The 25502-nt window shown below is 42.6% G+C and overlaps 1 protein-coding gene across 2 annotated transcripts; it reads right to left on the reverse strand.

The window, feature by feature from the left end:
• Positions 1-1303: 1303 nt before the first annotated feature.
• Positions 1304-25190, reverse strand: CD5 (CD5 molecule). 2 transcript variants are annotated; one of them, XM_079956663.1, is made up of 10 exons: positions 24971-25190; positions 14564-14602; positions 12855-13145; positions 11518-11586; positions 10032-10325; positions 8890-9009; positions 6912-6965; positions 5128-5244; positions 2798-2896; positions 1304-2132 (listed from the first exon to the last, which is right to left on the reverse strand). In XM_079956663.1, exons 1-9 carry the CDS (start codon positions 25173-25175, stop codon positions 2808-2810), a joined length of 1278 nt encoding a protein of 425 aa, XP_079812789.1. In that variant the 5' UTR covers positions 25176-25190; the 3' UTR covers positions 1304-2132; positions 2798-2807. The 2 variants fall into 2 exon arrangements, with proteins under 2 accessions (XP_079812789.1, XP_079812790.1); XM_079956664.1 differs by lacking the exon at positions 14564-14602.
• Between the last annotated feature and the right edge of the window lie 312 nt (positions 25191-25502).

The raw sequence follows: 25502 nt of genomic DNA on the forward strand, positions 1-25502 counted from the left end.
TTTCATTCCAAAGGGAAACCACATTTTTGTTTTTAACTGCATTTCTAGTCTCAACTTTCTACCTTAGAACTTAGAATTGTATGGTTCTCTGCCTTTTTCCTTACAACAACCCTGTCAGGTAGGTCAGCTGGAGGTAACATAATGAGCTTCACGGCTGAGTGAAGATATGAACAAAGATCTCTCTACTAATTCAACACACTAACCACTACAGCATGTGTGTAATTACATGTATGGTAATCTTTTAAGATACTAACATCATTTTTTAAAGTACCTTTATAAAAAAAGTTCTTTGGATCAGGAAGGGGGAATATTATTATTTAGGCACAGAGCATGGGAACTTCCTAAATTATACTGAAGTTCCACAATTATTTATAGGTTTTTACTGTGAGGATCATCATAAGGGGTAACTGTGCACTTCACAAAGAATTTCACTGGCAGCTTTCAAACTGCTATCTCACTTTGCAACTGAAAACTTTGAAATGGCTTCTGCATCATTTAAATGTCTAAAATGCCTTTGAAATGTATGTAAGCTTGTATGAATGGGTATTGCATTGACCGGGACGAGAGGCAACTTTGTACAATATGCCAACCAGCTTTTAGTCTCTGAACTGTGGCCCAACACTTAACTGTCATTGCGTCCAGTCTCAAATACAAAATACACTAGGCTCCTGCCAGTTTGCATGTCTGGGGTGTCCCCTCCTGCTTTTATTATACTTCCAGATATTAAACATGAATATACACAATTTACAAATTAAATTACAGATGCACTCAAGTGCAAAACAAAGAGTTGACATTAAAAACCCACAGCTATACTTGCTCAATTATGACAAATCTATAAACATATTACCGTATTTTTCGCCCCATAGGACGCACCAAGTTTTTTTGGGGGGAAATAAAGAAAAAAAATTTTATTCCCCCCCCCCAGGCGCCTGTGGGGCTGGCAGTGGAGAGAAGCGCTCTTCTCCCCGCCACCCGCCTGCAGACCAGGTCCGGGGACAGCGGGAAGACGCACTGGAGCTTGCGGGGCTGGCAGCGGGGAGAAGCACGCGTCTCCCTGCCGTCAGCCTCCAAACCACATCGGGAGACAGCGGGATGGCGGCGTTCCGCCTCCCCGCTGTCCCCCGACCTTGTGGGGCTGGCGCTGCGGCTCTCCTGAAGCCTGGAGAGCGAGAGGGGTCGGTGCGCACCGACTCCTCTCGTTCTCCAGGCTTCAGCAAAAGCCTGCATTTGCCCCATAGGACGCACACACATTTCCCCTTCATTTTTGGAGGGGGGAAAATGCGCCCTATAGGGCGAAAAATACAGTATCTAGTTTAGTCAATAAGACATTAGCTACTAGCTTAAACTGTTGTGCTTGAAAATATTCTTTAAAAAGCAGTCCTGGTTTGTTCAATAACAACAGCTTTCCCTGGTTTTTGTTTTTGTTTTAATTCATACTTTCTGTCTTAACTCAGAATGGCTACCCAGCCAATTGCACAATATTGTCAGAAATCTTGCCCAGCTAGTGCTTGCCAGGGACCTTAGCATTTTTTGAGGCAGTCTTAATTTTTGCAGTGATCACCATTGAGAGATCTAGATACAATCTAGCAACATTCACCAACCTTGTGTCCTCTAGCACAGTGTTTCCCAACCTTGTTCCTCCAGCTGTTTTTGAACTACAACTCCCATCATCCCTGACTAGCAAGACCAGTGGCAAGAGATGATGGGAATTGTAGTCCAAAAACAGCTGGAGTCACAAGGTTGGGAAACACTGCTCTAGCACAGGCTGGGACTGATGGGAATCGTCCTAAACAACTGCAGGGTACAGTATAAGGTTGGCAAAGACCACTACAGCTGAAGTCTAAAGGTCATTTTTATAGGCCCTCAAACAGAGAGAACCTAACATAATTCCACTATGAGGATTGAATATAGAACAATAGTGCTCTGGATGATTTGAGGTAGAGATCCGAATTCTTCTCAGTGCATTGAAAAGGAAATGCACTGGCTTTGCTATTACATCTCTGTGAAGGTAGAGAAGGTCTATATGGTTGCAGGGAGGATGCTGATGGTATTTCACACTGATTGGTGTGGGTGGAAAGCTTTTTTCAGTTCTGCTGATCCCAGCTTTTCCTTGTATTGGATTCTGCCTGTATCTGCAGGGGAGAACATGAATCCCACAAAATTAATATTTCATCTCATTCAATGTTTTAAGAAGTGACAATCCAGTTACTGAAGTTGTAGGATTATATTCTACAGGTTTTGCCTGAAACATAGCTAAAGCGCCTGTCTAAACTCTCCTTGTTTGCACACACAGCAAAAATAAGTTTTAATTTATGCTATAAAAGGTAAAGGGACCCCTGACCATTAGGTCCAGTCGTGGCTGACTCTGGGGTTGCGGCGCTCATCTTGCTTTACTGGTCGAGGGAGCCGGCGTACAGCTTCCAGGTTATGTGGCCAGCATGACTAAGCCGCTTCTGGCGAACCAGAGCAGTGCACGGAAACACTGTTTACCTTCCCGCCGGAGTGGTACCTATTTATCTACTTGCACTTTGAAGTGCTTTCGAACTGCTTGGTTGGCAGGAGCAGGGACCCAGCATGGGAGCTCACCCTGCCATGGGGATTCAAACTGTTGACCTTCTGATCGGCAAGCCATAGGCTCTGTGGTTTAACGCACAGCGCCACCCACATCCAATTCATGCTATGGACCTGCCCTATTTCTGGTGTTTTCTTTTAATCTAAGGATATACAAAAACAAACAAAAAACAAATAATCAGAGTTCAGCTTGGGCGTGAAAGTTTCTTGAAATAGGCATGCATACCGTTCAGATTTTACAGCTGTTGTGCAGAACATAAGTCGTAGTCACTGTCAGAAGAGTTGTCTGGGGGGTTGGAAGATCTGTTGCTTGCCCCTTCCAGAGCTGTAGAAAAAAAAGAAAAGAAAAATACTGTAATGTTTCAAAGGGAATTGCATATTCCAGGGAAATACTAAAATAACAGAGACTAAAGTAACAGCAGGATCTGCCATAATGCTTTTTGTATTTCGAGGATCTCCCTTTGCATTAGTGTTGTAGAAATTCAATAATTGTCTTCATCCAATCACCTTACATTTATATGTTGCATTTATTTAATAGAGGTCAAGAGCTGAACAACAATTAATTCCAACTATTCATCAGCTTTCACCCCAATATACCAGTGCATGCTATTGTTATATTTTTCTAGATAACTGCTCACAATTATGTGAATTGCTTCCTAATACCCGGGGTGTGTGTGTGAGTGGCTGGTGTTTCCTTTGTATTTTCTGGAGATGTTTTCTTAACAGGGCACTTACCTGCATGGTAAGAGTCTAAAGTCAACACCGAGTGGGTGGGTGGGGGTTGGGAGGGGAGGAGAAAGATTTTTGGCAGTTTGAATTCGGGGGCAGACAGTTTTTAGCTGGAGCTGGTTAAAATTAACACTTGTGGTGTAGATCCTCTCTTTGGGAATCTGATGCAGAATTAGTGATTGTGCTGAAAGATCCCTTTTGCTGCCACTATGGTCTCACTCTCTCTGTGTATATATATATATATATAAAGGGACACCTGACCATTAGATCCAGTCATGGCCGACTCTGGGGTTGCGGCGCTCATCTCGCTTTATTGGCTGAGGGAGCCTGCGTACAGCTTCCAGGTCATGTGGCCAGCATGACTAAGCCGCTTCTGGCGAACCAGAGCAGCGCATGGAAACACTGTTTACCTTCCCGCCTACTTGCACTTTGTGCTTTCGAACTGCTAGGTTGGCAGGAGTAGGGACCGAACAACGGGAGCTCACCCCGTCACAGGGATTCGAACCGCCGACCTTCTGATTGGCAAGTCCTAGGCTCTGTGGTTTAACCCACAGCGCCACCCATGTCCTTGCGTATATATATATATACACACACACATTAAAGAATAGAATCATATTTGAGGAGGCCTTGTAGGCCACCTAGCTAAACCTTTGGCTCATTGCAGGAAACCCAGAGCTAGAGCATCCCCAACAGAAGGCTGTCCAATCTGTGCTTGAATACCTCTGGTAAGGGAGAGCCTATCATCCCTGCAGATAATTGGTTCAATTGTGAAACTGTTCTTACTTTAAAGAAGATGTAATATTCCCTCCTGTGAATTAAGCCCAGCAGATCTGGTTCTGCCCTCCGGGGCAGCAGAGAACAAGATATTGCAAAGGCATCATATGTCTCCTCATTGGAAGGAAACAAAACCTTGCAGCGCTGCCAGTGAACTTCTAATTGCTTGGAGAATTGGGGAGTGTTTAAGACTCTTATCTTTCTATAAGGGCCATCATCTAGAAGAGACTAAAACCCTCTTCTTTCAAAAAATATTTGGAATGCCAAGAGAATGCTTTTGATACTGTCTTCTTGTGTTTTCATTGCTCACTGATAATGGGCTTTGATCCAGAGAATGGCATGCAGTGTTCCATGAGTGCAACGGGGCTTTCGTGACCCTTTCCTGCTATAGCCACTCATTCTCCCCTGAAAAGCCACTCTTAATTGGGGGTCTCTCCAGCACAGGATGTGTTTGCTACAACAGGCTACTTCTGGGGTGGGAGAAATTGCTGGAAATCAATGTTCCCGCTGCCTGCGTAAGTGGGAGTGTTTTCCATTTGCTTATGCAGATATTTGTATTCAAAACACTGGATCACCTTGGATCAATCTAATAAACAACTCGCCCTGAGCAATGTAATAAACAATAAAATATTAAGAAGGGTATTGGGGAAATTGAGGTCCACGATGCAGAGACTTTTCCAAGAACTTGTGCCAATGGCTGTGCAAAAGGAATGGATGCAGTGTCAAACCATGTGATATTATGTGAGAATGCAGCCTGTGGGTGAACATCTATACAGCTAAGACTGGAATAACATAAAGCCTCAAGGTCTGGCGTAGAACTGAAAATTATCAGTCATAATACTCTATTGGTTCAGACGGCACATTACACTCACATTTGCCCAGCATCAACAATATGAATTGTATGTAAACTCATTCAATTTAATACCAAGAGCACCACCCTGGGCTGCAGCGGGACTGGGATCCTTTGGAAGTGTGGGAAACCCAGTGGATTTTTAAAGAAAGGTCATGTGATACACACTATAGGACTTTTAAACCCCACCTATTGTATGTTACCTGCATAGGGTGAGAGATGAAGGTTTTTCTTCAGGGCTGCATACTTATTCTCTTCCTGAACCTCTTGGCTTTCAGGACGTGGCTGGAACGTGACAGAACTGCTGCGATGGAATGAAACTAAATAAAAGCATAATGTGGAATCACTTTCTATCCAGAAAATATCCTAACTTTCAGTTAAATATACATTTTATTGTTTAATGAAAGGAACAGAGTGAATATACAGTGGTACCTCGGGTTAAGTACTTAATTCGTTCCGGAGGTCCGTTCTTAACCTCAAACTGTTCTTAACCTGAAGCACCACTTTAGCTAATGGGGCCTCCTGCTGCTGCCACACTGCCGGAGCACAATTTCTGTTCTCATCCTGAAGCAAAGTTCTTAACCCGAGGTACTATTTCTGGGTTAGCGGAGTCTGTACCCTGAAACATATGTAACCTGAATCGTATGTAACCCAAGGTACCACCGTATTAGCTTCCTGGCTTTTGGTTTGTTGCAACAAAAGAAGCTACTTCTTGCCTCTAGAGGGAGTAAATGATCTTACTGTGATCTCTGAAAGATGATCACATATGATCACATATACCGTATTTTTTGCTCTATAAGACTCACTTTTTCCCTTCTAAAAAGTAAGGGGAAATGTGTGTGCGTCTTATGGAGTGAATGCAGGCTGCGCAGCTATCCCAGAAGCCAGAACAGCAAGAGGGATTGCTGCTTTCACTGCGCAGCGATCCCTCTTGCTGTTTTGGCTTCTGAGATTCAGAATATTTTTTTCTTGTTTTCCTCCTCCAAAAACTAGGTGCGTCTTGTGGTCTGGTGCGTCTTATAGAGCGAAAAATACGGTAATCATCAAAAATCTAATAGCATGGAAGTATGGAAGTTCAGTGTGCTGCTATGATGTTTCAGACATAAATGTGGAACAATGGAACTGTGATTATTAGACGGGGTCTCTGACCCTAACAGTCAAAGGGGTAAAGAATAAGTGGAGTGTTTATTACAGTATGATAACATCGCTTCTGTAGCTCTCTAATATCAGACTATAATAAAACTACACATTTTGGCTGTACATAGTAGGAAATGGAAACCCAGATTACACATTACATCAAATTTGCTAGGTAGCAAATGATAGTCTGTTACTGAATCAAGTAAGACCAGGTCAGTCTGTCTCAAACCAAACTGGCCAGAGTTGCAAGTTAGACATTCCTGTTAAAACAGTTTATAATGAGAATGTAAAACCTGAAACACCCGGAGTGCATGTTCAATAACTCTTTGTCTATTTCATATTAACATTATACAACCTCAAAAGAGGTTCACATGGATTTATTCATATATTGCATATGTCTTGGGTTGAGAGGTAGCTGGGTTTGTTCTTATCCACTACAGTGGCACCTCAGGTTACAGATGTTTCAGGTTACAGACCCCGCTAACCCAGAAATAGTACCTTGGGTTAAGAACTTTGCTTCAGGATGAGAACAGAAATTGTGCTCCGGTGGCGCGGCGGCAGCGGGAGGCCCCCTTAGCTAAAGTGGTACCTCAGGTTAAGAACAGTTTCAGGTTAAGAACGGACCTCAGGAACGAATTAAGTTTTAAGTACCTTCTTAATTGGTTCCTTACCAACTGGTTTCATACTGATTTTATGCTGTTTATGTTTCTCTTATGCTCATGGCATAGATATTACATTGCTATTGTTTTAGCTTATTTTGATTGTATTTTATATTTTATGGATTTTAATTTTTGCTTGAAGGCTTGCTTGAAGGACAGTATAAATATGTCACACATGCGTGCATACATACCATTTTGATTCATTCCATTTGGGCCAATCCACTGATGCTCTCTGTTTTTTGAATCTGTAGTGGGGTAGAGGGAGGGGACGTTTGATAAGTCATTAAGCAAAATAGAGCATAGGCAAAAATAAATACCCTGTGCCAAACTGTATGGCTCTAAAAATGATGTAGTTAAGGCACATTAGCTGTTATGGCTTATATACCAGGAGTATGGAACCTCCGGACTTTGGGACTCTCACTCGGACATGTCCCCTCTGCTGCTCTTCTGAAGCCCCCCCCCCCAATGTTTTTGCCTGGCTGAAATATGCACTGAACCGTGATAATGCCTCTTGCTTTCCTGGACAGAGAATGGAGAGAAGTGGGTATGTGTAAACGCTAAGGATGGACAAATCTGCCTACTTCATTTCTCCAAGTTTCTCACTTTCCCAATATTAAATTCAGTGCTCCACATTTCTGCAACAATTTGAGATTTATTTTTTTAAATGCTCATGAAATTTTTTAGAACTTTAGTGTGAGTTTCTCCCATCAAACATATTTTTGTATGCAGTTTAAACAATTATAACCATTTTGCAAGCAATTTCCTGTAACACCATGCATTTCCGTATGTGTTATTTTTACTTATCTATGCATTTTCATGCACATTTTACTCTACATTTTTGTACACGTTACTTAGCTGGAAAACTCCTTCGTGGAATTCAGAGAAGGTGAATTTCAAACGCTGGCTTCATTTGGGTTTGCACATTGTTCCACAAAGCGTGAATTTTGAAAGTTTGCCTTTAAACACAAACTGAATCGAATTTCTCCCGCAACCCGAGTAAACAATCTTGGCTTTTGCATGGTGGAAATGTAGGTTGCTGTATGAAGACAAGATTTGCATCTGCTGCCTCGCCCATTTTTAACTCTGGTTATGTGCTCACCGCTGGCATGAGACCCCTGGAAAATTGCCCATGAGAAATACGGCATCTGGACTGAACAGGTTCTCCATCCTGCTGTATGCAGTAAACAAAATAGTGCCGCGGCTGACATATTCTGCTGCCTTTCATGTCTGGTGAAACAGGTATTTGTATTTGGCTCAGCTAGAAGTCACCACTTGTGAGAAGTCAAACAAAAATTAAACCCTTTCCCTTCAGGAATATACCTAAGCCTTAATCAACCCTACCCTGGTTTTCCCCAGAACAATTGACAAGACAAGAAAGAAAAAAATCCAGAGAAAGTAACAGGAAACAAGAACAGAAAGAAATCAATATGCAGAGCTTAGTGCACACAATCACAGAACTAGTGTAGGGCATGACAACGTAGCAAGCATTAATGGAAAATTTTGATTCCGTTAGCATTTAAAGGCGAACTTAATGAATTTGCACGTCCCAAAACAAAATGCAAGCCAAGACACAGCAATCCTTTCAAAATTCACACTTCAAATTTTGCAGAGCAGTTTTCCAGACAAGTAACGTGTGCGAAAAGGATTATACTAAGGTAAAGTTTGCATATAAATGCCTGTGCATTAGCTAAAATAACATTTAAAATGTGCCTATTCGGCAGAATTGCATACAAACGTGTACATTAGGGAAAAAACGGGGGGAAACCCCATGAAATGGTGATGCATTTTTCTGAGGGCTTTTAAAAATAAATCCACAAACTGTTATGGAAATGCAGAGAACTGAATTTAAGTTTGGAAAAATGAGAAACTTAGAAAAACAGAATGACAGACTCTCCCTGCCCTAATTGTAGTCTTAGACTAGGAAACTGGGAACCAGAAAGACCTGGGTGCACATCTCATCTCAGTCCATCAGTGAATAACTTAACTAAGCCACTCCCTCATGGCCTCAGCGCCCCCCCCATATGCTTCAGTGCTAAAAGTCACATGGTCATGTTACCCCCATGCCCTGAGGGCTCCCATATGATGGTATGAATAGGTCCTTAGACTGGGGGCATTGTTCTACAAAACAGAAGAGCTTCTAGTTTGCCACAACAAAAGAATGCCACTTACATTTCTTCACCAGCCTTTTGTAGGCTGGGGGAACACAGAAAAACAGGAGGGCAGCTGTGAGGACAAGACCCAGCAGGATTCCCAAGACGGTCTCAGTATTGGACACCCTGGGCTTGGAAACTTGGTCAGGAGAGAGAAGTTGAGATTACATATTATTTCATCCCTAGAGGAAGCTCGTCCTCAGATAAATGTTAGTGCCTCTGACACTTAACAGCAGAACCAGCTGCTCCCTTCCATTCACCGGATTGTGCTCATTTTTTAATCTCATTGTCCATACTAAACCTGTAAATCTTCCAAAATTCATGCCTACTATGCTACAGAAAACTCATACACAGGCTGTGTCTACAACACATGTCTAAAGCACATCCCCTTGTCTCAAGAATCCTGGGAACTGTAGTTTGTTAAGGATGCTGGGAACTGCAGCTCTGTAAATTCCCAGGATTATTCTTTGTGTGTGTGTGTGTGAAATCTTCAGCTTTCAACCTTCACTGCAAACAGCATTCAAATACTATTTACCAACCTCAGTGTTCAGGATAGCAACAGAGTTCTAAAGAAAATGACTGGTATATTTCAAATCTCACTTTCAGAGAGCCCAGAAAATTGCAAGCCATTCTACATTTAATCAATCAATCAATCAACCACATGAAATAAGGTGGGAAAATATGGTTATGGAATTCTGGACTGCACCCCTTCAGACTGCAGTGGGGGCTGGAGCCATATTTGAGAATGTCCCCCTATGTAAAAACATGTAAAAAGTTAATAAACAGATATTAGACTAATGTATCATTGCAAAAGGCTTAGCCCTGGTGTTCAAGTTGACTATAATTATTTTATCTAATTAAAAAAAAAAACCATACCACTTGATTACATTAAAACCATTATGTGATTTACCAAAAAATAAATAAATAAATAAAAATGCATGGAGCTTATTACTAATTGTAAAATGAGGGAATTTAGTATTCTAAAAAAATACTATCCTGTACTTGCAGTCTACTAGAATCCAGAATTCCACAACTTCAGCTGATTACAGCTGTGTATAAAATGTATATACCCCCCCCCCACAATGCTAAAATGGAATTCCATATACTGTAATCCAAATAAGGAAAGAGCATAGGTGTGCTCTTCTAGTCAGCCTTGCCCACCTGAGCATTTAACCAAGGTTATCAAGCACCCTTGTGTCTTGTCGAGACAGCCGAAGCTAAGGTTCCTTTGCTCACACTGCACCGTCAACCAGTGGGCAGGCAATGGATTCCTCCACGCCAGGTCCTTAAGTCCTACTGAAGTGTCACACTTCGCTTCTTGGCAATCCCTGGGTGCTAAGCCACTCCACCAGCTTTGCAAAGCCAGGCAAACCATTTCCCAGCGACCTCCAAACTTCAGCTCCGTAGTCCCAGAGCATAAAGAGGTCCCATCTTCTAGCCTTATCCTTGGAGTATCTGTAAGAGAAAGACAGCAGGGAAGTGAGTGTAAGGCACTGTCAAAGTCGTGTGGCAGTACAGTGGTCAGCTGCATGAGCTGCAAGCGTCTGGCTTGAATGTGAACTTTATCCCTGAACTCAGTGGTGGCTGGTGCCATTGGGACTGCTATGCTAGGGTGGAAGGCAGGGAGGTCAACCGCAGGTGAAGCCAGAGCCAGTGACAGGCAGAGTCCATTCTAGTTTTGTCCCCATCCATCTCCCTGCTGAGTTCTACCAAAGCAATACTGAGACTTACGGAAGAGGAAGCTGACAGGCAGTATAAGACTTCACCATTGGCTGTATTGTTTTATTTGCCTGAAATAAGACCCAGAAGGATGTCTCCAAACAGGGTGGATGGGTAAGGAAAATGGCATATCACCCTGCATGGCATCATCTCTGATAATATCCATGGTAGGGAAAACATGCTTTCTCATACTTTTCATGGGCGCTAGTAGCTTTACAAGAAAGATCTTGCGGTCAGGTCATGGTTGATAGTTCAAAAAAGCAAAAACTAGGAAAGTGATGGGAAATAACAGTCAGCATGATGATAACGGTATATAAGTAGATAGCAAGAGATGCTGAACAAAGGACAAAAGTGGGGAAGGTGCAGCAAAATACAACCAAAATGATGAATGGTGGGAGCATTCACCTTACAAGGGGAAGTTCAAGTGTCGCTGCTTTTACGTTTGGAAGGGAAAATTACATAGGCTGCAAACATATACATTTACCTGGAACAAAGCCCCAATGAAAGTGGGATTGTCTCATGAGTAAACATGTATACGATAATGACAATGAGAACATTTAGGATGCTGATATTATAAGTATGCATAACGGGGGAAATTGGACGGAGAAGGGCTTTTCTTCCTTATGACACTCGAACTTTGGGTCATCCAATTAAACTGACTGGCAGCTAGTTCTGGACAGATAAAAGAAAGCAGTCCTTCACACAACACATCATTAATGTATGGAATCTACCGCTACCGAATATGGCTACGCTATCTAGTTTAGATGGTTTTAAAGGGGATTAGACAAAGGCATGGAAGAGAGGTCTATGGACAGTTATTAGACAGGAAAACAAATTTTTTAAATCACAATTATGATTTCTGTAGCTTTGATCACTTGCAGCAGAATCAATAAAGAGTTGGGGGATTTGTGTTTCTTAGTTTTCTTACCAGTGGGTCTTAAGGAGGTCACGAAAGGTGCTGTTGTTGGCTGTGATGCTGTTGAGGTTTCCATGGGATCTGAAATGATCAATGCAACCAAAGGGATGAGAAGAAAAAAGAGCTATAGCTTTTAAGAGGGGGTCGCACAGGGGGAATGGGGAGTGAGTTTATCCAGTATTGCTACAGCAAGAGCCAAGAGCAGCCTTCTATAGATAGGTTTCCCCTTTGGTTCAAACTGAACCACATGTGAAAACTTGCAGAGTGAGTTTTTCAGAGCTTGTCCCAGCATGGGAAAAAGGTGAAACTTGTACTGGACTGTGCTAAATTCTATGTAAGGTGGCCAGGTACGCATGGACAAAAATGTGGATTTGTATCACCGATAAAAGAGGACACCAATCTGCATAAAATTTGCATATAAGTGTATAGATGCAAAATTATGAAAATTTACTAAAATTTAAAATAGAAATACACAGTATTTTTCCGTGTATAAGACTAGGGTCTTTTTTACCAAAAAAATAGGTTTAAAATTGGGGCTCATCGTGCTGAGGGGTGTTTTCTAAATTTGGAGTCCATAAAAATAGGGGGCGTCTTATATATGGGGGCGTCTTATACACGGAAAAATACAGTAAAAGGGGGAAAGGCACAAGGTGCCTTGTTGGCCTGCTCAGGGGGCTGATCAGGTCTTGGTAACTGTTGGCAAGCAACTTGATGGCTCCTGATCTCCCTTGTTAAATCAGACTTGGACTGGACAGCCCACAAGCGGATGATGTTTTTAAATAGAGGACTGTCCCCTGACAGCCTTTCAAAGCAGAGGACCTTCCTCTATAGAGTAGCCCCCCAATATGTAAATTGTACTGCAGTAAGCCGTGTTAATATTTAGAGGCAGGTCCATCTGCCTTCTAGGGGGAGTGTGGGAAGAAGAACTATTGCTGTTGTTTAGGGCTGCCACACAACCAGACATTACCAGGATTTCAAAGGCAGAAATGATGTCTGGGAGGGTTTTTTGAAATGCGGTGATTTGTCCTGGATCTTAGGCAAGAAGATCATGCTTAGGGTTTTGTCTAAAAAAAAAGCTCAACAACTTCAGGGTGTCCTGGTTTTTACTTTTAGAAATATGGCAACCCTACTGTTGTTCAGATAGCTGACTGCATTTAGTGGCTTTTGGTCTCAAATGTGTCTCTATCATAAAACAGTTTACATTCAGTTGAAGGTTTGTCTGCCCTTAGAACACCTCTGAATCTCTAGTACAACGGGAAGGCGCTTCCAAAAAACCCCCCACTGCTCTTCTATGTCACACTTGTTTTGCCCAAAGAGAGAATGCAAGCAGGAAGGAGTGTTTTAACTACCTTGACAAACCAAGGCCAAATGGGAAGTGCAATTGGATTCTTGCTGGGCGCAGTCCTCCAGGGCTGTCTCATTTCCCTGGCAGTCCAACACGAGTGCCTCTTGTTTCTGCGGTTCTTCAGCAAATGGCTGCAGCAGTCCAAAGGGAAAACCGCAGCCAAGCTCTTTACAGGTAAGGTCTGCATTCTGCTGTGTCCAACCTGTGCTACAAATGCTCTTCCATTTGCCTGTGAGATAAATCTCCAACAACCCAGAACACTTGGAGCCGGTACCGCTGAGCCTCACAGCCCATTCTGTTGGGGAAAGACTAAGATACTGAAGACATCCAGGCAAAACCACCAAACACAGCATCACCCCCTGCACCATTCTCCCTCCTCTTGGGGCGGCTGATCAATTTTGCTTCCAGACAGCAGTTTATTGTGGGCTCATACGATAAGGTTACCAGACGTCCCTATTTCTCGGGGACAGTCCCCGGATTTACAAATCAGTCCCCTTACAAAATCCATTGATGTTGAAAAGTGTCCCCGGATTCATTGAAAAAAATCTGGTAACCTTATCATACGAGCAAGTTTAGCACATCAACAACATCTTCATCAAAATGCTATCTTGTCCTGTATTATTTCCCTGTGCAATCCACTTCCATGGAAAATACAAAATTTTAGAAAAAAATGTACCAGTGGAAACGGTAAATCCAGATTAAATTGTGGTGATGGAGAGGTATGGGGTGGCATTATGATGAAGATGCCATGTGGATGCTGCCCAAAACTAGAATGCATGCCTTGCCTTTGACACCTGAAATATATACGCTTGAATTCAATGTGGCGCTGTATCATTCATTTCATAAGTGGAAGAGTTTCCGCGTGTCCAACAGGACTTTCCCCCTCTTGCCCACCCCTCTTCCCTTCCTAAATCTGTTACGGGGTTTCTCCTAACCCTCTGGAACAGATTTGAGGACAGTACAGGGCACATACTGGGAAAGGGGGGGGGGAAGTCCTGTGCAAGATGAAATACAGTGGTACCTCAGGTTACATACGCTTCAGGTTACAGATTCCGCTAACCCAGAAATAGTACCTCAGGTTAAGAACTTTGCTTCAGGATGAGAACAGAAATCGTGCCCCAGCGGCGTGGCGGCAGCGGGAGGCCCCATTAGCTAAAGTGGTGCTTCAGGTTAAGAACAGTTTCAGGTTAAGAACGGACCTCTGGAACGAATTAAGTACTTAACCTGAGGTACCACTGTACCCTATTATTTTGATGGTAAATTGTTTTAACTGTTTTCTGTATTTACACTGGTGTAATGCGCCCTGGGACCTTATGGTGAGCGACAGATAAGAAACCTAATTCTGATAGTTATTCATAATAATAACAATAATAGCAAAAATAACAATAATAGTCAGCAGCACTGAGTCCACAATACACTGCCATGTTGAAGCAAAGATTTATGTCTCATGATCATGGCTTAACTCCCCCACACTGAAATAAATGCGATTTAAATGTGCTTAATTTTGGAGGCCTTGTGCCCTTTCTTATGAAGAAACATGGAAACGAAATATCAGTTGGGACATGGCACAGCATAAGGCAGAAACTGACCTAGCTATGCACCATCTTTACAGGTATAAATCATGAAAATGGAATCCGTGTGGTGAAGCAGAATCCTATGCTTGTCTACTCACAAATGCATTTCACTGTGTTCGGTTGAATAAGAAGTACTGACCTTCAGGTCTTTCACTTTGCCCGTCATCACAAGTGACCACTGCAAATAAAGGAATAAAGTAAAAACCAACCAACCAACCATAAAGTGGGGCAGAAGCCCATAAGTTGTGTCTGAGTGCAAAGCGGATGGGAGAATTTCCAGATTCATCGCCCACCAGGTGCATACGCCCACACTACATGACACATGGCTCTTGAGAATGTTTCTACAGCTTTTTCGAGACGTGCTGAAGGAACTGAAATGAGAAAGGGCCCCTAGAAAAGCCCCCACCCCAACACACTGAACACCACAAGGTCCTTGGGATTCTGGTGGAACAGGCATCCCCCCACTTGTGCGTGATTGACTTACACACAACCACATCTTCGCAAGCGATGGGAAATAAATAATTCCATTCTTAACCTGAAATGGCAGAAGAGAGCTGGAAAGTCCTCATAAGTCACGAGGAGATCCTTCCCAGAGCCTGAAGAGGATGTCAGTGAGCCAAAAGTCAGATGTCAGTGAGCCTGAAGAGGATGTCAGTGAGCTAGAAAAAGAAAAGACTCCAAGGGTTCCAAAATGGCAGCTGGGAGCTCTCGCTGCTACCACGCTATGCTATTGGGTGGGAAGCTTATGTACTGCAGTGGGCTCCCATCACACATTTCGCTTACGTGCGTGGAGACCTGGAACCTAACCCCCATGTAAGTGGGGAGTTGCCTGTACATAGTGACACGTTCTATGTCAGAGTCTGCTATGTTTATGTTACCCAATAGTATTGTATCTAGCTCACCCATCCCTGATGCTCACCATGAAAATCCTCTTACACCAACTATCAGCTGCCAGTCAGCAAAACGCAAATAAGGAAGAAGGTGAAATCATATGCCCCCTGTGAGTCTGCTGGTCCCCCTTGGCTGTGTTTTGATATGTGAGGGGGTAAAGCCATTCCTTCTGTGTTACACCATTACTACCAGAGGCCTACGGAGGAAAGGCTTAGAGCAGATCTTGTTGGATCTGGGCTGCAGTGAGAACATAAAACTGATGTTGTCCAAAATAATAGTTTACACTGCAAATGCTTTTCACCCTCCTCTTACCTCGAGCTCATTTAGAAAACCTGTTCAGGTAAATGAATATGGTAAAGAGGTATTTGCAGATGCTGACAGGAGGGCACCAGCAACTGCAGACCTTCCCAGTTGTCCCTTCTGCCACACACCTTCTCCTGCACTATCTGAATGAGCCTGCTTCCTTCACGTGGGAAGGGGGACACGGCGCCATTGCCAGTGCAGAAGGAAGTTTTAGCTGCTAGTCCAGTCTGCTTTTGTAAGTAGAATGGGGAGGGCAGGGGAGGGGAGGGGAGGGAGAGATCATGTCATTTGCCTCAGGCAGCAAAATGTATTGGGCCAGCCCTGAACGCCATTGAAGATTCTGGTTGATGTAATATGACCAGGGCTTTTTTTCCCCAGCTGGAACTCACTGCAACTCAATTCTGGGACCTCTGAGGTGGACACCATTGCCATTCTAAGAGAATGAGGGAGGTGCTCATGGTGAGTTCCGGCACTTCTTTTTCTAGAAAAACAGCACTGAATAGGACTATTTCTACACACCACTTTCTTGAGCATAATGAATATCTGAGTATTGTAAATATGGAAGAAATAGATGCCTGAAATGCAATGACAGCAGTAGCAGCAACAACACATTTTGACAAATGTAGTTTTTACATGGGAATTGCAGACTTGATGAAAGCCACTTTAAGCATAATGTCTAAAAATGCCCTGAGTCTATGAAGTAGATGAGCTGTGCTTGAAAACCATAAAACCCACTGGGAAAGCCTATCCACAGGCTCCTTTGACATTAATGAGAAAAGTGCAGAAGAACAAATTTATGTTGTTCCTATTCATTCCAAATCAACATGTGCAGGAGATATTCCTTACAAATGCAAATTAGGCCCTTTGTCTCCTTCTCATTACCACACCAATTACCATCTTTCCTTACTGTTCTCAGAAGAACAATTTGATTAAGCGGAATTTTGATGTACACCGAGAGTAGTGAATAATAATAAAGATACGGGTTAAGGGCTCAAGTTAGATTTCTGCTGAGCTCAGTGGAGCTGTCCCGATTTGTACCAAGGGAATTTTCTTTCCCCGTTAGACCTGACAATTAAGCATGCAACATAATTACACCTCTACTTTTAACCACCTTGCTTTTTTCCTCCATGTATAAAAACACAAATCCATGCAACCATTTCAGCAAGGATTGTACTCGCATGAACGTATCCAATATGTTTTACATTTTCACATCTGTAGGTGCATGCAACAAACATGTTTGCAAGGTTTAACTCTAGCTCCCTGGCAATTGTGCATGTGTTGGCATGGATTTGCAGCTCCATGTATCAAGCAGGACCCTAAGCAGATCCTGAACCTCACTGCCTCCTGCATCTGCCATCAAGTGTCTACTGATATTCTGAATGGGCGATGATCTCGGCACCATCCAGGCTTTGTTTACTGCATTGTTTTAAACAGCCAGTTGCATGGAAGTTTATTGCATGAATGTGATTTGTGCATATGTGTGTGCATGTGTTGTGTAGTTAGCTGCCACAGGGAAGCTTCAGCAGCATCAGGATCATGCAGGGTAGGGCGAGGAAGTTTAACCCTTTCTCTCACTACTGTGGTCCTTGACAAAATTTGCCTCTCTGAAGCTGCTATTTGCATTTCAAGGGAAGCTCCAATTGGCATCCTTGGAGGCTTTCCTTGAAATGCAAAAACTCCTTAGGAGTGGCAATTTTGGAAAGAGAAAGAGTCAGATTTTCTCTCTCCAGCCTCTGGGAATGAGAGGCTGCTCAGCCTTCCTATCAGCTGCTATTTGTAGGACAAACAAACAAAACAAACAAGCAAGCATTAATTACATTAACAAATCAAGGCCATCTCCTGTTTAGCCTGCAGGCATCCCAGCTTACCTCTTTTCCCTCAGCCGATATCCACATTACTTCTTATTAGGGAAGGGCAAAACTGTTAATTTCAGTTTCTCGAACTTTCTGATTTTTTCCAATCTCAAATTCAGTTCTTCATATTTCCCCATCAATTTGCATGAAAATTCACGAGAAATCATGCTCATTTCTCCCGGCATACACATTTTCACATTAAACTTTGCCTAATATACACACTTTTACAAAGCAATTTCCTCTAATATAATGCATTTTTATTGTTATTTCCCCTTTTATCCACACTTTACCATAGTGATATGCATTTGTATACATATTACTTGGCTGGGCAGCTGAATTGCAAAATTCAGAGAAGCGCAAATTTTGAAGGATGGCAGAGGTTTTGTTAGCACAAATTTGGTAGTTTCACCTCTAAATGTGAACTGAATTGAATTTATCTCACATTCCTAATTGTTCATTATGCATTTATTCTCTGGCCGCACCCGCACTGAAGCAACTCAGAGTGACAGCATGAAACAATCCTGACAGAATCATTAGAGTCAGCCTGAAAGAATGACAGCAGCCACTGAAGTGAAATTCACCGCAGAGATCCAAGTTCCTGATGGATCATTTAACTTCATTTTTAATTTTCAAAGCAGCCACAGGAGCCTCCAATTTTTATCAAAGCAGCGGTTTAACCCTTTCTGTGCCTGTAGCATTTCTCTCAAACTAAATGCCTCCTCTCTCAGAGCTGCTGTTAACTGGGGTGTGTGGGGATATAGGTATCTAACGGCAGCATTTTGATCAGGGAGCCAACATGGATGAAAGTGTTAAACACACCTCCCACTCCCTCTGCTGCCTTGAAATTAAAAATAAATATAAACTAGAAGATCTAATCTGGAACTCCCTGCACATCACTTCAGCTTTTACTCTGAGTGAGAATTTGAACATACCTTTCCCTCCACCCGAATCCAATTATATTATCCCCTGCACTGAGTAGTGCTGCATCACACTTTGATAAGGAAGACCCATTTTTGCAGGCACACCAATGCCGTAATATTGCTATGACCAGCAAACTTGTAATGTCTGGATAATTTTCAAATATGTGTGCCTTCTTGGAGCCCTTGATAGGTCCAGGGCTCTCTTGAAAACAGGGACAAGAGAGATGGAAATCTATGACTGGAGGGGAAATGTGCTCCATATTATAGGTTTGGGTTGGGTTGAGGGAGTCTTCATGGACTGAAACTCTGGGCACAACTCTGGGCACACCAGGATTACAGCTAGGAACCATACACACTGATTTCAGCATATCTGGTCCTCAAATTAAGATTTATGGCAGCTGTTCTACACACACTTACCCAGAAACCCCGTTACTTCTGAGCAGATACCCAAAAGTTTGTTCTGTGAGTGGACATGCATTGAGGTGGGCTAAAAAAATAATAATAATCAGAGCTTCCCTCCCAAAAAACCCATAGTAAAGCTTTTAGCATACAGCAGACAGGAACCCCAATTTAGGTCATGGCCATGGTGCTGGGGGGTGGTGGGGATTTAAACATTTCCCCCCTGCACTTTCCCAACTAGAAACCCCCTCCCACAGGCCCGGCAGGGGATAACAGTCCCATCCCCCCATGAGACACATAGCAGCTGGGGGCAGGATTTTAATTGGGAAAACGCCACAGGAGACGAAAGGTTATCCTGCACCTCCCGCAGCACCATAGTCTTGATCCAAACTGAGGGTCTCATGACTCCTATTCATCACCTGAAACCCTGCGATAGAGTGTGTCTCCACATGACCTGTTTATTGAGCATTAATCCTGATTGGTTTGCTAAGAGGTTAGGTGGCCATTGGTTACTTAATGAACATCAATTCTGATTTCTTTTGTTGAATCTGTCAAATTCAGTTTCTCTCATTTTCCCGGTCTTAATTTCTCCACATTTCCCCATCTGTCTGCATTTTTTAAAATAAAGCCTTCAAGAAAGTTTGTTAGCATTTTAGTGCCTATTTTTCCTAAAATACACATTTGTGTATGCAGTTCTGCTTGCAAGGCAATTCCCCCACCCTTATATAATACATTATTGTAAGTTACTTTCACTAATATACACATTTTTATGCAAACTTTACCCCAATGTATTCATCCTTGTAAACATTATGCATTGTAGAATTCAGAGAACTGTGGATTTTGAAGAATGGCTGTGGTTCAGTTTTTGTATTATTTAGGAAAGTGTGAATTCAGCAGATTTGCCTGTGAATGCAAACTGAATTGAAATGCTCCCTCTTTGCTAACCTTTGCCCTCTCTCTCACTTTTCTTCACCAGCCTCCTGAGTTTCAAATACCCCCTCCCCCTCAAAGCCACTGTTTCATAAGGGAAAAAATAACTGTCCAGAGAGCCAGGTAAAATGTCTTTAGAGGCTGAGCACTCACTTGCTGTGTGCTGCACCAGACAGGCAGCCTTTTACAAAAGCCATGACAAGACAGTTGAGATACATTTTAGTCTAGCCACCCGTTCCCCTGTAAGAATATCCTTCCATTTTGAAGAGTTTTACAAACCTTTGCTTTTTATTCTTTGTTATAAAGAATATTCAACCAGCTTGGACTTGAAAGACAAGACCTGCAAACATTTGGGAAATGAAATAAATAAAATGATGCATTTTCAGAGTGCCACATGCACCTTTGTGGCGGGGAGGGGGAGGTACATCTTTCCTGTTTGCTTTTAGTATTTATTTGTTTACAGCTATATCCAACAGCGCCAGAAGTGCTAACTGTTTTTTTTAAAAAAACAGCAACAACACTAAAATGAAAGGAACTTTATCAAAACATGCTTGGAAAGAAACTAGATTTAAGTCATAATGCTTAGCTCCCATTTACTTTTAATCATCACATATCAGGGGCGGCCCACCTATGTGGCAAGATGAGGCGGTCACCTCAGGTGGCAAGATGCAGAGGGGCAGCTGGTCCAAGGAATGCATCACTGGTTGCCACTGCTGTGGCGGCAGCAACAGCTGTGGAGTGCTCCTTGGAGGCCGAATCTGCCACCTCCTTGGCAGCCCCCTCTCAATGCCTCCTCTACAGCACCATCTTTTCAAATAGGAGGCATTGCTGATCTCCTCCCACCCATGTTCCTGATGTAGATCTTTATTACCCCGCTTGTTCGTGATGTGGATCTTCACTCAGCCATTCTTTCCTGGTCAGGGATGGGCAGTGAGAACGCCATTTTGTGGTTCGCCTCAAGGGGCCAAAATATATTGGGCAGGCCCTGTCACATATACCGTGGTACCTCGGGTTACAGACGCTTCAGGTTACAGATGCTTCAGTTACAGACTCTGCTAACCCAGAAATAGTACCTCGGGTTAAGAACTTTGCTTCAGGATGAGAACAGAAATTGCGCAGTGGCGGCGCGGCAGCAGCGGGAGGCCCCATTAGCTAAAGTGGTACCTCAGGTTAAGAACAGTTTCAGGTTAAGAACAGACCTCCAGGACAAATTAAGTTCTTAACCTGAGATACCACTGTATGACACTTTCAACACGGAAAACATTTAACGTTCGTTATGACATTCAACATCTTTTTAAACCGCCCTGTGAGGGTTATCGTTTTCATTCTCCTTTTACATTTAGAGCATTGAGGCTGAGACAAAGTGGCTTGTCTAGAGCTGGTCAGTGACCCAAGAACAAGCAGCAAAGTTAATCCATCTCCTGAGGTCAAATGCCAACATGCTGTGCCCTGAATCATTCTGAATTACCCATGCAGAGTACCCCACAGGGCCCTGAAATAATTGTGCATTGTGTGAACATCCTCTTAATTGTTGTAAACAACAAGGGCACAATACTATGATGTCCACTGTCACTTGAAAACAAAAGTGAGACTCGTATCTCTTAAATGTGATTTCTCATATTATGCACCATTATTGCCTGAAACCCCCCAGAATGGTCTTTTAACAGAAGCTCAGTCATTCCTAGAGACTCTTGGGTTATTATGACTATTATGATTAAATTTATTACCTGTCCTTCTCTGGCAGGTCCCAGGGCAGGCTGCAACAATTTAAAATTCAGAACTAAAAACAATCAGAGCAAATAACAGTTGATTCCCAGTTAATCATTGGACATTTTAGCTGATTGCAACTAGGGTCCTCTCCAAACTGTCACTGTTTTATGGGAGGGTTTCAATCATGTATCAGCAAATTTAGGTTTTTGCAGTTAAAGTAGACTAAAGTGCTATGGTGCCGCAACCCCATACCTTCCAATATTTCTCTGATGAAAACAGGGACGTCCTAATCAATAACAATAACAATGACAATTTTATTATTTATACCCCGTCCATCTGGCTGGGTTGCCCCAGCCACTCTGAACGGCTTCCAACATATATAAAACAAACAACACATTAAAAAACTTCCCTATACAGAGCTGCCCTTAGATGTCTTCTAAAGGTTGTACAGTTACTTATCTTCTTGGCTCGGAGGTCATATAACTCCATACCCTCCAATGAAAATAGGAACGTCCTACCATACCCACCAACATGTCTCTAATGAAAATAGGGACATCTTTAGGAAAAGATGCAGGATCAAATCAGAAACTGGGACAGCTTCTGTAAATCCGGGACTGTCCCAGGAAAATAGGGGCACTTGGAGGATCTGCAAACCCACTTTTAAAAACAGACTTTTCACGGTAAGTATATTTTGTGACAATGCACAAGAAAGTGTGGGATAACAATCAATTGGTGGGAAGTCATGTAACCTCTGAGCAAACCACTCAGAATGAATGCTCAGTAAACAACAGTGACTTCTGTGCAAGCTTACTGCAAGCAAATGAAGCTAAATGCTCAATAAACAACTCATCTGGAGGCACCACAGAACACAAACCTCAAAACATATATTTATCTAGAGAAAGCTGCACTGGGAAAATTTTATTATCTTCCGCTATTAATGCCCTGGCATGGGTGACATCTATCATTATCATCAGATAATATTTTCAGGTTATATATATATTCTATGCACCGCATGTTACAAGGGATACTGTGGGACAGGGACCGCTACCCTAGTAGTGTGAAATAAACATTATGTAAAGTAAAGTAAATGTACTAAACTAGCGGTAGGCCACGGCAAATTTATACAAATACATATACATTGCATAGTAATGCAGAATTACAGCACTGTTGGTATGCTCAGCACAATTTAGAATCTGCAAGCATCCATATTTGCTCTCCAATGCAATCTCTCCCATTTTAAACAATTCGAGGTGAACTGATTTTGTCCCCTGAACTTGATTTTCCAGTGGCAGCCTACTATCAGCCTTCCATCCATCTTCAACATCCAGGTAATACTTCTTTATTACATCGATCAATCTATCTATATCTTTACTCGTAGCTAGAAGAACTGGCATTGTATTGCACTAAAATAAAGCAAAAATCTTCTGCTAGCATTGACAGTCCCCCTTGATAATATAAAGTTCACTATCTCTAGTTGAATGAAAACGTAACAAGGGTAGACAGATAAAAAGAGCCTTGATTGTGTTCAGGCACAATGGAGAAGGGAGCAGCAGAAGGAAGGTTTGGAGTTCAGAATGAACCGCTTGCTGGTCCAAATGATGAGCAATAGTTCCACCATCAGACTTCTACCCAAGCTGCCCCACAATCACAGTGGAAGTGCATTTGCAGCACTCATACAGGACCATATGTGCAAGGGTTTCCTTCCACACATTAACCTCACTTGCTAAAGTGGAGTGACATCTGCTCTCATTTAGGATCCTGGGCTTGGTTTGAAATGCTTCGCTTTTCTCCTAGAAAACAGGTTGGTTTGCATCTGAGCACATTTTGCCCTCAGATACATAAGATATGGGGTTTATTTCCTTTTTTTTATATTTATGAAATTATTGCTCTGATCCAAGAGAGGAGGCAGTTGAGACAATCAGTGCTAAGAAATATTAAATCAGGGGCCAGCAAACTTTTTCAGCAGGGGGCTGGTCCACTGTCCCTCAGACCTTGTGGGGGCCGGACTATATTTTGAAAAAAAAAACAATGAACGAATTCCTATGCCCCACAAAAAACCCAGAGACACATTTTAAATGAAAACACACATTCTACTCATGTAAAAACACCAGGCAGGGCCCACAAATAACACAGAGATGCATTTTAAATAAAAGGACACATTCTACTCATGTAAAAACACGCTGATTCCCGGACCATCCGTGGGCCGGATTTAGAAGGTGATTGGGTTGGCCCCGGCCCCTGGGCCTTAGGTTGCCTACCCATGTATTAAATAATATATAGAGGGTGCATCATCTCAGTTCTGCAGGATCAAAGCCACTGCCACTAACAGCAGTGCTAGACCTTGATGCACGGTTGTAGCAAAATGCAATAACAAAAAGAAAGCACCATTTTGTCTGAAAAAGCCTGGAATAAAAGGTAAGAAGAGCATGAGACTCCTAATCTCAGGGTTGTGGGTTCAAGCTCTATGTTGAGCAAAAGATTCCTACATTGCAGGGGTTGGACTAGATGACCCTCGTGGTCCCATCCAATTCTATGATTCTAAGATTCTAAGTAGACGTATTAATACAAGTGGTGAAATCAGCATTGAGAGCAAGCAAGAACAAGCAATATCAGTTTGAAAGGTTTGTGCTGATTTGGCCCCGGGTCTAAATTGGTACCGGGAAAATGAGATGTAATCGAGCTGAGAATCTGTCTGCCTGCTGACAATAAAGACTTCATAAAAGCAGAGATATATTTGGGGTGAGTTACACTGGCCCACCATGGCCTTATATTGAAGTCTCTTGCAGCAGCTGCTTAGGTAATAAGCAGTTTATATAACATCAGTTAAGAAAATACATTTTGACAGTAAAAATAGACAAAAGAATAAGTAGCAAGTCAGTCTCCAAAATTTGTTAAACGTGCAGGTAATGCACCTCACTAAAGCAACCTAAAAGCCCAAATGGAAAGCCTTCAATAACCTTCCATAAACTGTGAGGGGATTTGCCAGGTACTCTACTTTAAGGAGCGAGTGTCAAAGAAAGCACACACAGACACACCCGGACAGAGAAAGCCCACCGTCCATCTGCCCTTGACCATAATTACATGAACGAAGGGACACATTATAGAGAAAGCTCTGGAGATCACAGTGCATAGGGGAGAACATATGGGAGAACGTTCCTTCAGATAATCTGGGCCTAGGCCAATATTAGCATTGGCATCCACTGGCCGCCTTTACCCAGCCAGCCCATTTGTTGACAGATGCTCTGTTGATCAGGGACAGCTGAATGCCCCTCCAAGGGTTGTGACATTTCTGAATGCACTCCAGAAGCAAGAGAGCTACATGAGAACTCTTATAATTTCTACAGGACTTTCCCCAAAATGCTCAAAATGCTTCACATGCACAAACTCAAAAATCCTGTATTATTTTATCATCATTTATAAAGATTCTGGGGAGGCGGGGGGAATGGACTGTGGCTTGTTTAAAGCCAACCAGTGAGTTTACAACTCTGCTGAGTTTTGAACCATTCCTTCCATGGAATAGCCTTTGATAGCACTACTCACCCCACATCCCCACCAACGTCAATGGGACAAAGGCTAGAAGATGATTGAATTTCATCGGCACGTTCCTCCTCATCCGACAATATACAGGCAGCACTTTCGTGTCCCTGCCCTGATGCTTCTCTGCTACCTGCTCTAGGCAAAGGGAGGGGTTGGGGAGGAAGGCAGTGTGCTTTCTCCCCGTCCTGATGTGGTTTTTCTGCGTCATGTCTCAGTTGCTTAAACTGTGCTTTCTGTACCAGTCTTCTCTCTTTATCCTTCAGAGTCCTAGAGCTGGTCCCCAGCCTCCCCAGAATCTTTATAAATCTTATAAAACACCTGGCCACAAAAAATACAACAACAATAATACTAATAAAAATCCCCACTTGCTTCTGCATAGAGATGGGTGATCTGTCAATTTCAGTTTCTCTCGGGTTCTCATTTTTCCAGCATTACATCTCCACATTTCTGTATCCGTTTGCGATACTTTTAGAATTCCCCCTAAGATACACTTTCTTCGCATGCAGTTTTGCCTGAAATAAACTTACTTTTTTTT

Source organism: Podarcis cretensis (assembly GCF_951804945.1).
Source record: "Podarcis cretensis genome assembly, chromosome: 1".
Classification (NCBI taxonomy): domain Eukaryota; kingdom Metazoa; phylum Chordata; class Lepidosauria; order Squamata; family Lacertidae; genus Podarcis; species Podarcis cretensis.